This window comes from Microcaecilia unicolor, chromosome 3, assembly GCF_901765095.1.
Source record: "Microcaecilia unicolor chromosome 3, aMicUni1.1, whole genome shotgun sequence".
Taxonomy (NCBI): Eukaryota; Metazoa; Chordata; class Amphibia; order Gymnophiona; family Siphonopidae; genus Microcaecilia; species Microcaecilia unicolor.
The window spans coordinates 475,383,021-475,399,284 of record NC_044033.1 but is presented as its reverse complement, the minus strand read 5'-3'; the positions used below and the strand labels follow the sequence as shown (position 1 = coordinate 475,399,284).

Here is a 16,264-nt window from a genome sequence, read left to right as displayed (position 1 = left end):
CAAACTCTAATAGGGTGGATAGCACGAGGAAGGATCTAGCGAAGCTTCAAGAATGGTCCGATAATTGGCAACTAAGATTTAATGCTAAGAAGTGCAGGGTCATGCACTTGGGTTATAAGAATCCAGCGGAACGGTATAATATGGGAGATGAAGCGCTTCTTTGTATGAAAGAAGAGCGGGACTTGGGGGAGAATGTGTCTGATGACCTTAAGGTCTCCAAACAGGTAGAAAAAGTGACAATCAAAGTCAGAAGGATGCTTGGCTGCATAAGGAGAGGGATGACCAGCAGGAAAAAAAAAAAAAGAGGTGATAGAGCCCATGTATAAGTTTCTGGTGAGGCCCCATTTAGAGTATTGTGTGCAATTCTGGAGGCTGCACCTACAGAAGGATATAAACAGGATGGAGTCAGTTCAGAGGGTGGCTACGAAATTGGTAAGTGGTCTTGGTCATAAAACATATAGGGACAGGCTTAGGGGCCTCAAAATGTGTACACTGGAAGACAGGGAATATGATAGAGATGTTTAAATACCTCAGTGGCATTAATGTACAAGAGGTGAGCCTTTTTCAAGTGAAGGAAAACTCTGTAATGAAGAGGCATACGATTAAGTTAAGAGGAAATAGGCTTAGGAGGAATCTAAGAAAATACTCTTTCACGGAAAGGGTGGTGGATGCGTGGAATGGCCTCCCGGAGGAGGTCATGGAGACGGGGACTGTGTCAAAGTTTAAGAAAGCATGGGATGGGCATGTGGGATCCCTTTGGAAAGAAAGAGTTAGTGGTTACTGAGGATGGGCAGACTGGATGGGCCTTTTGACTCTTATCTGCCATCATGTTTCTATATTTCTATCTTGAGACTGTGATGGAAGACAATGATTGGATTTAGTGGCAATCCAGAGAACCATACTGGGCTGTAATCTGTTCGTGAAACACAGGGAAGAAAAGGAGGGGGTGCCATTATATGTTAAAGATAATATTAAAGCCACACAATTGCAGGACCTACAGGGTAAGGAAGAGGCACTGGAATCTGGAAAGAGGCAATGGCAAATATATTTACATTGGTGTGATATATAGGCCTCCTTCACAGACAAAAGAAATGGATGGAGATTTAATGAAGGCATTCAAAATATTTATTTTATTTATTCCACCGACTTCATATATCACAGAGGGCCTGACATAGGATTTAAAGCGGTTTACAAAACGCATGAAAAAAGGCAGATTAGTAGACGCAGAGAATAATAGGGGAAATGATGGGAGGTCAGAAAAGGAAGATAGCAGGTACACAGGGAGACTAGGGTGTAGTCGAGTAGGAGGCAGTGAAGAGATGGGTTTTAAAGGCCTGCTCAAAGGAGGAGATGGTGGGTTGATCAGGGATATGGGAAGGGAGGTCACTCCAAAGCTTTGGACCTAAGTAACTGAAGGCAGTGTCACGGATGTTGTTGAGGCGGATGAGAGATGGTGGAGGTAATGCAAGGAGATGCCAGCAGATCTAAGGCAACAGAGGGGAGAGTAAGGGGTAAGTAGTTTGTGTTAAGATAGGGTGAAGGAAAATCTAGATTTAAAAATCAGTAAGAGTATTTTGAATTTAATGTGGGCAGAAATCGGGAGCCAATGTTTGGATTATAGGGGGGGTGGAACGTGATCAAAGCGATGGACGTAGTGGAGAAGTTTAACCGCAGTGGATTGGACTAGCTAAAATCGTTTGATGCTTTGGAGGAGAAGGCCGGCAAAAAGGCAGTTGCAATATAACAAGGGCGTAATATAACAAGGGCATGGAGGAAAGGATGTAGTAAGAGGCTGGGAGGAGGAAGCGGACGGAATGGATTTGATGGTGGGTAAACAAGGATGAGTGAAGTAAAGAGTCAATGTCAGGTTCAAAGGTCAAAGAGGTGTGATGTGAAGAAGGAAAAACGATAGTTTCACATTTGGAGGTGTTGAGAAACAGAGGTCGGTTGGACTTAAGCCATGTGGAAACCTTAGAAAGGCAGTTCTTAGAGTGGTGACTGAAGAAGAATTGGCGCAGGTGTGGTTTTTAATAACAGTGAGGAGGGAGGCCAGGAAAATGTTAAACATATCAGGCGCAAGTATGGAACCCTGAGGGACTTCAGACTGTAGAGGAAGAGATGAACAATTGAACGAGAGATGATAGAAGTGGTTGGAGAGATAAACTGTGAACAAAGAAAGGACAGTAATGAGATACCAATGCAGCGAAGACATTAAAGCAGAAGCATGTGATCAACAAGGTCGAAAGCAAAAGAGAAATATGGATGAGATCAGAGGGAAAGAAGTAAGGTTTTGATGTTATGGTTTGGGCGAAAGTCCACCTGTAAGGGGTGAAAGATTTTACTGGACTCAATGTGCTGGGTTGTCAGTGAATAAGTTTTTCTAGAACGTTGGAGAAAAAGGATAGGTTGGAGATGGCCAAACTTTTGCGGGAGTTGTGAAGTCTAAGTGGGGCTTTTTGAGAAGCAGGAGGACAGACGCATGTTCCAGGTGGAAGACACCATGCCCTCTGAGAGTAGATGATGGAGCAACCTAGATGCTTAACATGGTATGTGCCCTGAAGAGGACAGGTACAAATCAAAGCAGGCCAGAGATCAGCAGGGAAAGAGGAAGGATTAAGGGAGCTCAGAGCTCGAGTAAAAATGGTGACATTGGGCAAATAGCTGTGAAAGGGGAAGTACTACTAATAGGCAATTTTAATATGCCAGATGTTGATTGGAGTACCCCTATCTGCTTCTGGATTATCTACAGGGGGAATTATTCCAGCAGGTGATAATGGAACCCACGTGGGACGGGGCCATACTGGACTTACTGTTTATTAATGGGGAAAGTGTTTCTGATGTTATAGTAGGTGACCATCTGGCATTCAGTGATCACCAGATGGTGTGGTTTAATATTAAGATAGGTGTGGAGAGGGTTCATTCAAAAGCGAAGGCTCAAGAATTAAAAAAACAAAACAAAAAAAAAACCCAACTTTGTTCAGATGGAGGATTACATCAAGGAAATGTTGTCTGGATGGGAACATCTGGAAGAAGTTGGAAAGCAGTGGGCAAAACTGAAAGGATCTATAGGAAGGGCAACAAAACCTTTTTGTAAGGAAAGTAAATAAAAGTAAGAGGAAAAGGAGGTCACTTTGATTTTCAAAAGTAGCAGCTGAAAAGTTAAGGCAAAAGAGGTTAACATTTATAAATTACAAGAGATCATGGAAAGAGGAAGACAGGTGACAACATCTGGAAAAGATAAGAAGCTAGCAGAGTAGTCAGGAAAGTAAATACAATAACATGGGGGAGGGGAGAAAACTTTTTTTTTAAGATATGTTAGTGATAGGAGGAAGTGCAAAAATGGCACTGTGAGGCTCAAAGGTGAAGGGGGGAAATTGTAGAAGGTGATAAAGATAAGGTGGAATTGCTTAACAAATATTTCTGTTCTGTGGTTCACATGGATTTGAAAAACCGCTTACAGCAGATATTTTTAAAAGAGAGGCATAACAATTGATCCCAAAATCTGAGAGAACAGCAGCAGGGAGGATGAGAAAATAAATGAATCATAGGAAGAGAGGAGGGAGAGAGGAGACATGATAGAAACGTTTAAATATCTCAAGGGCATTTATGTACAGGAAGACAGCCTTTATCAAATGAAGGAGAACTCTGGAATGAGGGGGCATATGACAAAGTTAAGAGGGAATAGGCTTAGGAGTAACATAAGGAAGTATTATTTCACAGAAGGGATGGTGGAGGCATGGAATGGCCTCCCAGTGGAGGTGGTGGAGTCCTGTTGCAGAATTTAAAAAGGCATGGGATAAGCATGTGGGATCGCTTAGGAACAGGAAGAATTAGGGGTTACAGAGGATGGGCAGACTGGATGGGTCAAATGGCCTTCAGACTCAAGAAAAATGTCAGGAAGTATTTTTTCATGGAGAGAGTAGTGGATGCTTGGAATGCCCTCCCATGGGAGGTGGTGGAAATGAAAACGGTAACAGAATTCAAACACGCGTGGGATAAACATAAAGGAATCCTGTTCAGAAGGAATGGATCCTAAGGAGCTTAGCCGAGATTGGGTGGCAGAGCAGACTTATACGGTCTGTGCCAGGGCTGGTGGCTGGAAGGCGGGGATAGTGCTGGGCAGACTTATACGGTATGTGCCCTGAAGAGGACAGGTACAAATCAAAGTAGGGTATACACAAAAAGTAGCACATATGAGTTTATCTTGTTGGGCAGACTGGATGGACCATGCAGGTCTTTTTCTTCCGTCATTTACTATGTTTCAATATGTATACTTTGGAAGAAAGGCGGGAGATATGATAGAGACATTTAAATACCTATGCAGCATAAATGCACAGGAGGTGAGTCTCTTTCAATTGAAAGGAAACTCTGGAACGAGGGGGCATAGGATGAAGATGAAAGGAGATAGAAGTAACCTGAGGAAATACTTCTTCATCGAAAGTGTGGTGAATTCTTAGAATGACCTTCCGGTTGAAGGGGTGAAGATGAAAACAGTATCTGAACCCTGCCAGCCATATCACAGCCGTGCTGCTGCTGGGTGGGCCTGTGCACACTCAGGCCCACCATGGGAATGCCGCTGATCAGTGGACAAAAAAAAAAAAACACCGCATGCATAAAAGTCCCTTCTGCAATAGAGCAGTGCCAACAGAGCTTGGACTCAGTGGCCCTTATCTGCCACACTTTTGGGGGTCCACTGGGTCTGATGAGCCATAAATGGCTGCATCAGACTAGCTGACAAGGTAGACCTCACAGTCTTGGAACAAAAATGTTTCCAGTCCACAGAGTTAGAATCAGTAATAGCCATCTAGCATCCCAACACTTCCAAGCTCCATACACATAACATACCATTTCTCTCTGAATATTTTATCAAACATTAAGCCATATTACTCATCTGTCTCCCCTTACAGAACAGTTTCACAATCCCTAATCTCACACACCTTAATACCCTCTCCCCCCAGCCCACTCTTTTTCAATGAACCAGCTGTAACAACCTAAAGGACTAGGAAGCGGGCATCACCTGAGCTTCTGGAAATAAAACAATACATTTTTTTAAAAAATCACTCATCCTCCATTAAATGCCCCAGTTCCCATATGTCAAGTGTCTGCCAATTTATCACATTATGACCTACAGTATTTTAAAGTATTTATTGTCCCAGATAGGGATTCTTAAACTGCTACACCAAGGACCATCTACTATTTGATCCATAGTCAGTACTGCTGCTGTTTAGCAGATTGAAGGCTCAAGACTGGGTGCCTTCATAACAAACTATGGGGAAACAATGGCTCAAATTTCCACTCATGTGAAATCCTAATCTCTCAATTATATTAATTATTATTGTTTCCCCACACAATGGGCCAATCTCAAAGCTTTGTTAGAGGTGTGCATCTTCCAGTTTCTCTCTTTCACACTTGCTCGTCCCTCCTTTCATGCCTCTTTCTAGCTGCTGCATTATATCTATTTTAATTCTTCTATTTTCAGCACTCTCCCCAGATATACTTAGCTCATTCTAACAAAAAAAGAAGCTGTACTTAAGAACTTCTGCAGTATTCCATGAATAATTAAGCTTTACAATAAAAGCATATTTTGGAGTATTTTTTTTTTTATATACAAACATTTGAAGACAGACCACAAAATGATTTTTTTTTAAATTTGCCCATCCCTTATATTTAATGTAAATACAACAACAAAAGACTGGAGTTGAGACCATCATGTATTTTAATTCAGAAGGAATAGGGATGCAGGAAGCAGAATCTGCAGGCACGTTGCATGTGCAAAGTTGACAACTAAATAGCAAGGTGAAGGTCTTAGAATAACCTCTGCTTCGAGGGGGAACGGAGAAGAAAATAGGGGAAAAACAACAAAAAAATCTCTTTCATTATGACAATGTTTATAAAAGTACACATAACAATAACCTGTTTCCTTATTCACATTCCTTTTTATCAAGAAAGCTGAATAGCTATCATTCTTACCTGTATTAACAAGAGCACTGCTGTTGTAGAGTGTACCCAGATGCGGGCCAGATAGAGAAAGGAAGGTGTGAAGTTTGTTGAGGTAACACCTAAACCTAGGTCTTGTGAGGACTGATCGGACGATTAGGTTCCCCAATGAATGCCCTATAAAGCTATTAAAAAAGTGATGATGAATAATTTAGAAAGATTTTTACAGTAGTTTTAAAAATGATTGTAATTACAAACTAGATAATTATTAGGTAGTAGGTTTCTAAACATAAGCAGAACAGTGATGAAAATTGTTTAGGTGCAACAAAAAATTGTGCAAAAATTAATAACATTTCCTACTAAGATTTATTAAACTTGCAACTGATCTACTGAACGAAAACACTTAGCCCAAGAAACAGCAGGATCCATCTTCAGCCTACCCATAATTTAATCACCTCCCTGTTTTTCTCTCTGCTACTAGGGAGAGATTCAAGATTTAGATGAGTGCTTTGCAACCCTTCTTATGCATATTTGTCATGGATATTTTGAACATCAACTGGCAGGGGGTTCTCCAGGACGAATTTGGGAACCAGTGCTCTCTGTCATACAGAGAGGCATTTTCGATAAAACGTCCAAGTCCGATTTTGGATGTTTTGCTAGAAACGTCCAAAAATTGAGTGGTGAACATAGCCAGTTTGGAACCTGAAAAAGGTTCTTTTTGGTTCAACAATCACCTTTTTCCTAGATATTTTGTGATCGGTGTGTCCAAGGGGAAAAAAAAGTTGAAAAACATCCACTAGGATGTCTGGGGTGGCATCATTCTTAGTAAACTGGCAACACAGACATCCATGCAGAGTAGTGGGGCAGCTTAGGGGCAATGCAGTGGACTTCACATAAAAGGTCCCAGGTACACATCTAACCATAACTCTTATACTGTATAGTGAGCCCCCTAGGAGCAAAAAATACCTATTGTAGCTCACTGTGCATCACAATAGCAGCTCTCAAACTTGCAGGTGTCACCTATATGTAGGTACAGTACATATTTAGTGTATTTTGGAGCACTCACACTCTCCACAAGTGTACCAGTTAGAGTAGGATATAGGCCTGGGTCCTCTTCTCTACAGTCCACTGCACTGACCACTAGGCTACTCCTGGGATTGGTCATATGAAACTGTCATAGTTCACTCTCAGATCTTATGGGGCTCGGACATCCTGAACAGTTATACATATGAAAATTAGTAAGTTTACAACTGCAAATGTATGAGCAAGTTTCAATGTTGTAAAGAAAATAAATTATTTTAGTTTAAAAAAAAGTAAAACTAGCACTCTGAACCAACATAGGAGAAAGGAAACAGCTCCTGGAGCACCATCATGATAAATTTGAATGAAGGTAATACTAAGCTTCTACTGAATACCTCAGTCCTTGCAAATCTTATCATGAGAAACCACAGGCTTGCCACTAATATTGCCATTACTCTAAGAACACAGGCTTAAGCCAAACCAAATATTCACACAAACTGTGAAACCTAATCTGCCAACTGATTAGACACTATTGCTGCTAACCAGATACTGGTGATGTTTAGCTACTAGTTAGGGGACAGCATTTTTTTTCACCAAACTTTATCCACACAACTTCTTCCTCCACCCATGGTCTGCTCTGTACCAGCTCAGCATTAAGGGCTAGACTCTATATATGATGACTTAAATCTAGGTGTCTCTGATTTACACGCCTAGCAGTATTCTATACGCCGTGTCTACATTCAGACACGGTTTATTGAATAGTGCATAGGCTAGGTGAACATGCCTAGATTTAGGTGCACTCATTTACGCCTGTGAAAAGCTAGTGTAAATGCCTGCACCTAAATCTAGGTGCGCTCCCCTAACACCATGCGTGTAGATTTGATTGATGGCCCTAACACATCCACACTCCTCCCATTGCCACGCCCCCTTTCTGGTCATGTGCACTGGAATTTGCATGCACCTCTTTAGAATACACTTAAAAAGATGCATGCATGTAAACTCCAATTATTACCAATTAGTGTTAATTGGTTATCAGCCAAGCAACGCTAATTGGCTCGTTAACTGAGCAGCATGTGTCGATTGGCCATGCACGCCATATATAAAATATGGGAGTATCTGTGTAATACTGAGGCAATCTGGAAGGATAGTCAGCAGTATTCATCTGTGTAGTGCTACTGAATATCCACTATTAGCTCTGGTCAGCATAAATATCTGGATAATAGAAGCTGTTATCTGGATATTTGCTTTTGAATATCTGGCCTTATCTGTTTACTTATGAAGAGAACAGGCATACTGGCCTCAAAAGAAATTAAATGTATAAACTCTCTGCAGGTTTTCAGCTCGACTTCTGCAGCCAAAATTACAGAGGTCTGTCTTCTCTGCTTCAACAATAATCCCTTCCCCTAAGAAAGACGTACAGAAGGAAAAGAGAAAAGGCTTGTGTATTAATATATTAACTTAAAGTCAGATCCATGGAACATTTTGTTTTATTCACTTTATTGTTTGCTTGTAAGCCACATTGAACTTGAGTCTATTTTGGGCTAATTTGGGGTATAAATGTCATAAATGAATGAATAAATAAATATATCAATTTTCTTTGTGTAGCAGAAATGGGAATGGAAGCACAAAACAAACAGGAAGAAATATTTTTCACTCAACAAATAGTTAATATCTAGAACTCATTGCTGGAGCAAGTAGTGGAGGAGTGGCCTAGTGGTTAGGGTGGTGGACTTTGGTCCTGGGGAACTGAGGAACTGAGTTCGATTCCCGGCACAGGCAGCTCCTTGTGACTCTGGGCAAGTCACTTAACCCTCCATTGCCCCATGTAAGCCACATTGAGCCTGCCATGAGTGGGAAAGTGCAGGGTACAAATGTAATAAAATAAAATAGTGTAACTAGTTTAAAAAAAAAAAAGATTTGGACAAATTCCTTGAGGGAAAGTCCATAGACTGATATTAAAATAGACTTGAGATTAAGTAGCATGGAATCTTGCCACTTTTTGGGACTCTGCCCGGTAGTTTTAAACTGGACTGGCCACTATTAGAAACAGGATACTGAGCTAGATGGACCCTTGGTCTGACCCAGTAAGGCAACTCTTATTTTTGTTTTTATGTTAGATAATTGATCTCATTAGCCATTTTTCACCCTCTAGCATGCGGGAGTTCCAAAACATTCTAGTGCTTGGGACAAAATCCTGTGAACAGGAAAATGATAGATCATTTTGTTCATGTCCATGTTTAAGTGTGCTCCCTACCAAGGCTGCCTCTAACATTCTGTGCAGCCTGTCACAGAGCCATGAACAGTTGCAGGAGCTCCCTGATTGACCTGGCGAAGTTTAGAGGCCAAGAAGGTACACAGTACCTGTGGGGGGGGGGGGGGGGGGGGGGGGGAGGAGAGTCATAAAAAGCAAGAAAAATATTTTTGTGAAGTAATTTCTCTCTGCCTCAAACGCTTCTCTCATTTTGAAGACCCCTCCCCTGCACCACAGATGGTATACTTGGGTAGGTAAGGTATCCCAGACAGCCTAAAAATCTGGAGAGAAGTCTCTTGGAACACTCATTTAGCACATTGCTCTGTGGCCAATAGGGGACACCACAATGGTGGAAGCTGTATTCCACTGGGCTCTCAAATCCACTGGGCCAAAATGCACTGCAAGAGCTCCGGGGCCAACTTCTATTTTTCCTTTTAAAGTCATAGCATGTTGGTATCTTCAAGAAATATTTCAGCCTCATTAATTTTTTTTGATTAGGATGAAGTGTAGTCCTCAAATCCAGTCCTGGAGGTCCATAACCCAGGCTGGTTTTCAGAATTTCCACAATGAATATGTACAAGATCTATTTGCATTCACTGCATGCAAATAGATCTGATACATATTCATTGTGGAAATCTTGGTTGTGGACCTCAAGGACTAGGTTTGAGGGCCCCTGCCCTACGGTCTGAAAAGATGTTGGTCTTTTAAAGAGTATCAAGAACTATTAAGCCACCCAATTAAGACAAAGTGATATGACTTCAGCAATATTTCTCCTAAGATGTGCTCTTCTAGTAGCTGCATGTCAACTTGAAAAACATGGCAAAAATACTGCTAAAGCTCTCTGGTTGTCCTCAACAAGGGAGACACTGCCAAACGGCATTAGGTCTTTGTCATTTTAAAAATGAGAGTTAATACAGGATGCTCATAACCTGTACATTTTAAGGGATGCATTACGGTCTACAGCAAGTGCAGGGGGTTACTTGTTACCTGATTTTTGAAACTGATAGATTGTAGATTTGAATGTATTGTATTATCTCATCCAAAAGGCGATCAGTCATAGAATCAAAATCAGCAAAGGTATCATTCTGCAAGAAAAGAGAAGAGATTAACCATAAACAGATACTGTTTTCAAATGAATTGTTTCCCCAAAATTCAAAAATAAGTTTAAGAAAAAGCATTAATTTTCAAGCCCAATAAAATTATAAAGAAATAATCTGCAATACATAGTAACCACTGGGTATTACTACTTTAAGCCACGTTTTCATTTTAAGCATTTGGTTTACTGTTAGCAAGAAGCAGCATTTTAAACCAGCTAGAGGGAATGGTAGCAATAGAGTCTGTACTTAAGGAATTCATAAGAACGTATGAAAAGCCATGCTGAGGCAGACCAAAGTCCAGCATCCTGTCTCCCACAGTGGCCAGTCTGGGTCACAAGCAGTGGCGTAGCTAGGCAACCAATTTTGGGTGGGCCTGAACCCAAAGTGGGTGGGCACAAAATTTTCTCTCTAACCCCCTCCCCCAGCATTTCCCAACTCAAAAGATAAATACTTTAGCTGATGAAGATCCCCAAGCTCTGTCACCTGAAAACTTCCACCAAAGATGGCCAGAATTTACTTTTACCAAGCTTGGTCGGAAGCAACAACTCCTTGAGCCAACGATAGCAGTACCCCATGCATGCTTAGTTGTCAGTGGCTCAAGGATGCTTCCCCCTTCTGCCAAGCTCAGCAGAAGGGATTTCTGGCCACCTTCAGTGGAGGTCCTCAGCTAACAGGGCTTGGGGATCCCCACCAGCTACAGCAAGGGTCAGGGCTGCTGTTAGCCATGCTGGGGACCAGGGCAGAAAATAAAGAAGCCCTCTCCTCTTTAATCTCCCCATCTGCCCTTACAGTCTCACACTGACAGACCATCACCAAATACAGAACAAGGGATTACAAATTAGAAATAAAAATATTAGACAAAAATTGAACTGAGAACTTCAACATTTAGTGCAACACTGGAGAAATAAAAACAAAAATGCATTTCCTTTTCTACTGAACACAATAAAACTGAACATATTCCATTTAAAACATTCAAAATACAATTATTTTTCTACCTTTTGTTGTCTGGACATTTTATTTTTCTATCATGTTGGTTTCAGTTTCTCCTTCCCACTTTCCCGTCGTCTTCTGCTAATTCTTCTGCTAATTCTTCAAGCAACTGTTGTTCATTTGTCTTTTCTCGTTCCATTTCCTCACTACAACTGCTTCTGAAATATTGATCTTTCCATTTTAGCTCTTTCCTTTCTGTATTTTGTTCTTTTCTGCCTCTGTCCACTCAAATTTAACCCTCTTTCTAAACTTTTTCCTCCTTTTTACTTTTCAGATATCTATCAAATTTCCATCTCCTTTCACCCACTAGCTCACCCATATCCAAACTCACTCCTTCCCAGCCTTCCATTCCCTTCCATCTTCAATCTACGCACCATTACCATATTTCTACCACCTGTAATCACTATCCTCTCATTCATTTCATTACCATCTCCCCTCTCTCTTTATCCTCTCTCATAGCCTGACATCTCCCTTTTACCCCCTCCCCCACCAGCATATGCCTGTCCCCTCCCTCCATTGTCCTGCATTTCTCTCTCTTACCCATTGTCCAGCATATCTCCCTTCTGCCCCTGGATCCCTCTTCCCCCTCTCTTGTCAGCATCTCTCCTTCCCTTTGCTCCACCTCTATGTCCAACATATCTCCCATATTGTCCACTATCTCTCTCTCTCTCTCTCTCCCTGCCTTGAGTCCCTGGTCTAACATCTTTTTCTCTCCCCTCCAGCCATGTTCAATATTTCCCTCTATCATCTCTCACTCCCTTCCCTCCACTGTCATGTCCAACACTTTTTTCCTCTATCGTCCTTTGCCACTCCCCTGCAGCCTTTCCCTTCCTCTCCCCACCACACCCATATCAAACAATTCTCACTCTCTTTTCCTCCTGCATCTCTCCCTCCCCCATGTCAAACAATTATTTCTCCACCCCACAGTCTCACTCACTCACTCTCTCCACCCCAACCCCTCTCATGGGGCAGGGCCAAGGCAAGGACACTGATGCCCAACCACTAGTTTCTCCTCCTGGCCACTGCTGTAGTGTCTGAAGCCCAAGAAGTGTTATTAGTGAACAGGGGTAGGGCACCGGGGGGAGGGGGGGCAGTTTTATGTTCTGAAAACTTGAGTTTATAGGTAGCCTGTGACAAAAGAACACCTGTTTCTAATAAATACATTGAACTCTGTTACTTATCCCCTTTAACAATGTACCATGCTCAGTTGGTGAGAATGGAGGTTTCTGTTTAGTCTGTGCAGAAAATTACAAAACACAGGTCTGTGAAGCTCAAGAATGAATCAGATCATAGTCATTTCTGATGTGGAAAAGCACACGATTTGAAAAGCAAAAGCTGCTTGCCCCTTGAGATCTCTCCTACCTAGCACAAGACCATATCTTACCTGTACATTCTGGAGCAACCCTGGAGACCTACTAACTTTATTCTTTAGAAAAAGGTGTGATAGCAAGGAACTTGACTTTATTTACGAGGCTGGTGGTATCCTTGGAGAAAATCGTGAGCTTGCTTTTGAGTGCTGGTGCTTTTAAGATTAGCAGGCTTGGCGGCCTTGAGGAATTGCTGCAAGGCAACTTTCATGCCCTTCCCTGCCTCTCTCTCCACCCTTGCGTCCCACCGCGCCTGCAACGATAATGCTTGTCCTCCCCTCTGGCGCTGCCTCGGTCCCTGCATTCTTTTCTTCGGTCGTCGCGTCGCCGGCAGCGCTGCCATTCACACAGGCAGCTCCGCTCCTCTGCCGCGTCCATCCGGCCCTTTCTGACGCACTTCCTGTTTATGTAGGGCCAGACGGACGCGGCAGAGGGGAGCGGAGCTGCCTGTGTGAATGGCAGCACTGCCGGCGACGCGACGACTGAAGAAAAGAATGCAGGGACCGAGGCAGCGCCGGCGGGGAGGACAAGCATTATCGTTGCAGGCAAAGCTCTTGACGGCCGGAGAAAAGGCAGCGAGCGACATGCGAGGGATGTTGGGTGGGCCTGGAAGGAAAGTGGGTGGGCCTGGGCCCATCCAGGCCCACCCGTAGCTACGCCCCTGGTCACAAGTACCTCCAGCCAAAAAGAAAATCTATTTCCTATAGTTCATTTCCAGGGATGAACAACAACTCTTCCAAGTCTACCTGGCTAATATGAACAAAGCCAGTATTGGGCAGACTTCTACATTCTGTGCCCTGATCGTAGCTGGACAGATTCAGCTTCAGAAGAATAAGGCCAGGGCCGCCGAGAGACTGAGCCGGGCCCCCCTCCCCCCACGTGGCCCGTCCGGCGCCGCAGTCCCCGGTCTCACCTATCCTCGGCTCCGTCGACCGTCCTCCGATTGCTGCATACATCCAATGAAGGCCTACCCTAAGCACTGTTTTTATTTCTGGGGCATGTACTTTTATAAGGACATACAGAAGATGGAAGGTTTGTAATGATCTAGGGCCTGCAACACAAACCCTTTAAAGACTTCAGACATTCAAAATGTACTTTCTGGAGGGAAGATGCGAAAGGAGAGCTAACATTCAAATAAATCAGAGAAACGGGAATTTTTCATAGCAAAGGAATTTTAGTCACAAGGGGCTGGAGGCAGGATGATCTAAAAGGTCTTGATAAAATACTTCTTTGAGAGGAGGGTAGGTGCTTGGAAAAACCTACTGAGGAGATAGAAATCAGTAGTGCAAATAGAATTAGAATATGCTTGGAAATGATATAGAGGATAATAGTGCTAGAAACAGCTTGGGAGTTTTCAGTATTGCAAACAACCAAACCTTCACTCACTGAAGGCAGAGGCTAATAGAAAGATCACAGAGTGAAAGCAAAGGACCAAAAAACAAAGATAACCCTTGCAGGCTGTGGTACAACCGGATGTGAACCAGTAATGATTACCAAGCTCTACCAGAAACTATGTGGGTTGGTGTTGACAGGCTGATGTTGACAGTATTGTCCAGCAAGGTAATGAAACAAGAAGCAGATAAAGGAAGCATGAACTGACACTACCAGATGCCACAGGTAGTCTGATTGATACCAGTAGGCTACAACTCACCAGAATTCAAGCATATTCATATTGTCCACTTGGTGGTAGTTATGTATCATCCAGTAAAATCACAAGGACCAAGAAGGATTACTATTCAGTTAACAATTTCATTTTATTTAGAAGTATTGTAGATGATTACAAAGTACAGCACGAGGCGAGTGTGCTGGGTGTGGATTAACTATGGGATCTTGTAACCTCATCTATTCTGAATGGTAGCAAATTAATGACGACAATAAAAACTTACTTGGATAAGCAGCAATATTCTAGACATGCATATATTTTTAGCAATATGGGCAAAGATAACAGGGCAGATTGGCCAAAGCAATGGCATTTTTCTGTCGTCATCTATTCTCATAAAATTGGATTAGTGTAATATGGTATATGCAGGTCTCCCTCAATATGTTATTTAAAAAGATGCAAACCATTCAAAACACAGCAGTATGTATCTTATCCTGTGTTTATTGCTCAGAACATGTCACTCCTAATATGCTATCATTGGTTCTCAGTTGCATTTCTGATTCAATATAAAATTTTAGCCCTAGCTTTCAAGGTTTCTGCTCACCTTGGCTCTTTCATATTTAATTCCACTTCCCACACCTCCTCCTCCTCAACTACTGTGGAATATTCCTGATTTCTATTTGTCTATTCCCTCTGCAGTAAGGCCTCACCTTGAATCCAGTCGTCAAAGTGCTTTTTTCACATACACTGAATCTGCTTTCTAGAATTTGCTTCCATTAACACTATGTTTCGAATGATCACGGACAAAATTTAAGGTTGCCCTTAAAATATCTCTCTTCACCCTGGCTTTTGCTGGCCAGAGTAACTGTGGCTGACATGGAATCCCCTGCTCGCGGATTTACACCTCCCCTTCATTCCTTACCCCAACACTATCTTTTCCTTGTTTTCTTTCTATCCTATTATATTATGAAGTTCTTTTCTATTTCTGATTTTATTATTATTGTTAACCGTCTTGTCAGCCCGTCTAGAAAGGCAGTATATCAAATCAATAAACAAACATATCAAATCTTAAGGTATTTTGATGTAACCAAAAGTAAACTATGTCAAAATAATCTTTCATCAATGTGAAGTACATATCTAAAAAATAGATGTGAATTTACATAGGACAAAATTTTAAGTCTATTAATTGTGGCTGAATTATAACAGCACAGCTATTTTCTGACCCTATGCTGGGGCCAATCAGACAGTTACCTATAAATCTGTGCTTTCTGCGTGACTATCTGACTGACCCCAACACAAGGTCAGAAAACAGACCTAATTTTGGAAAGTTATCATTGTTCAAGCCAAACTTCTTATTATGAAAAGAAAGGACCTTATTACAATATAGAGGCTGACTGAATTTCAGTTTTGGCGCCGAAGCTGGCCTGAAATTTATATTCAGACTTGTTTCAGCTTCAGCCAAAAAAGTTAGGGTGTTTTCCGCTGAAATCAAAATAGTGCTGCGTTTCATAGCTCTCTTGCCCCCTCCATCAAACAGAAGCAGCCTTTGCTCCCCCCCCCCCCCAAACAGCTCTGACCAACCGTACAATCGCTGATGGTCTAGTGGTGTAGTTTTGGCAGGGGCGATCCACAGTCACTCCTGCCCAAGCTGGCTCTGCTGTCAAAATAGCTGCCATGAGACTGACAATAAAGGTCATGACAGCAATAATAAGATTAGAGCAGACATGAACAAGAGTGACTGGGGTTCGCTCCTGCCCAAACCATCCCACTACACCCACCAGCAATTGTATAGGTCCGGAGGGACATAAGGATTGGTGGGAGGGAGGCTTTGATGGTGGGGGGTCCTGAAGGAGGGCAATAGCGCTGATTAAGGTTTCAGTTATGCCTAGGGACCCAGGGATGAATTTTGGTCAGATATTTGATTTTAGAATAAATGAAAAAAGCTGTTTCAGTCACCCTCTATTACAATATTTAAACTTTCTAATATAGAATCAAATGGGTT

General features: G+C 42.2%; 1 protein-coding gene across 1 annotated transcript in view; it reads right to left on the bottom strand.

The window, feature by feature from the left end:
* The window catches only part of FAM135A (family with sequence similarity 135 member A), a 289,052-nt gene that overhangs the window by 39,547 nt on the left and 233,241 nt on the right, over window positions 1-16,264 (bottom strand). The window contains 2 exon segments of the mRNA XM_030199007.1: window positions 5,971-6,122; window positions 10,196-10,293. Coding sequence (XP_030054867.1) covers window positions 5,971-6,122; window positions 10,196-10,293 — 250 coding nt within the window.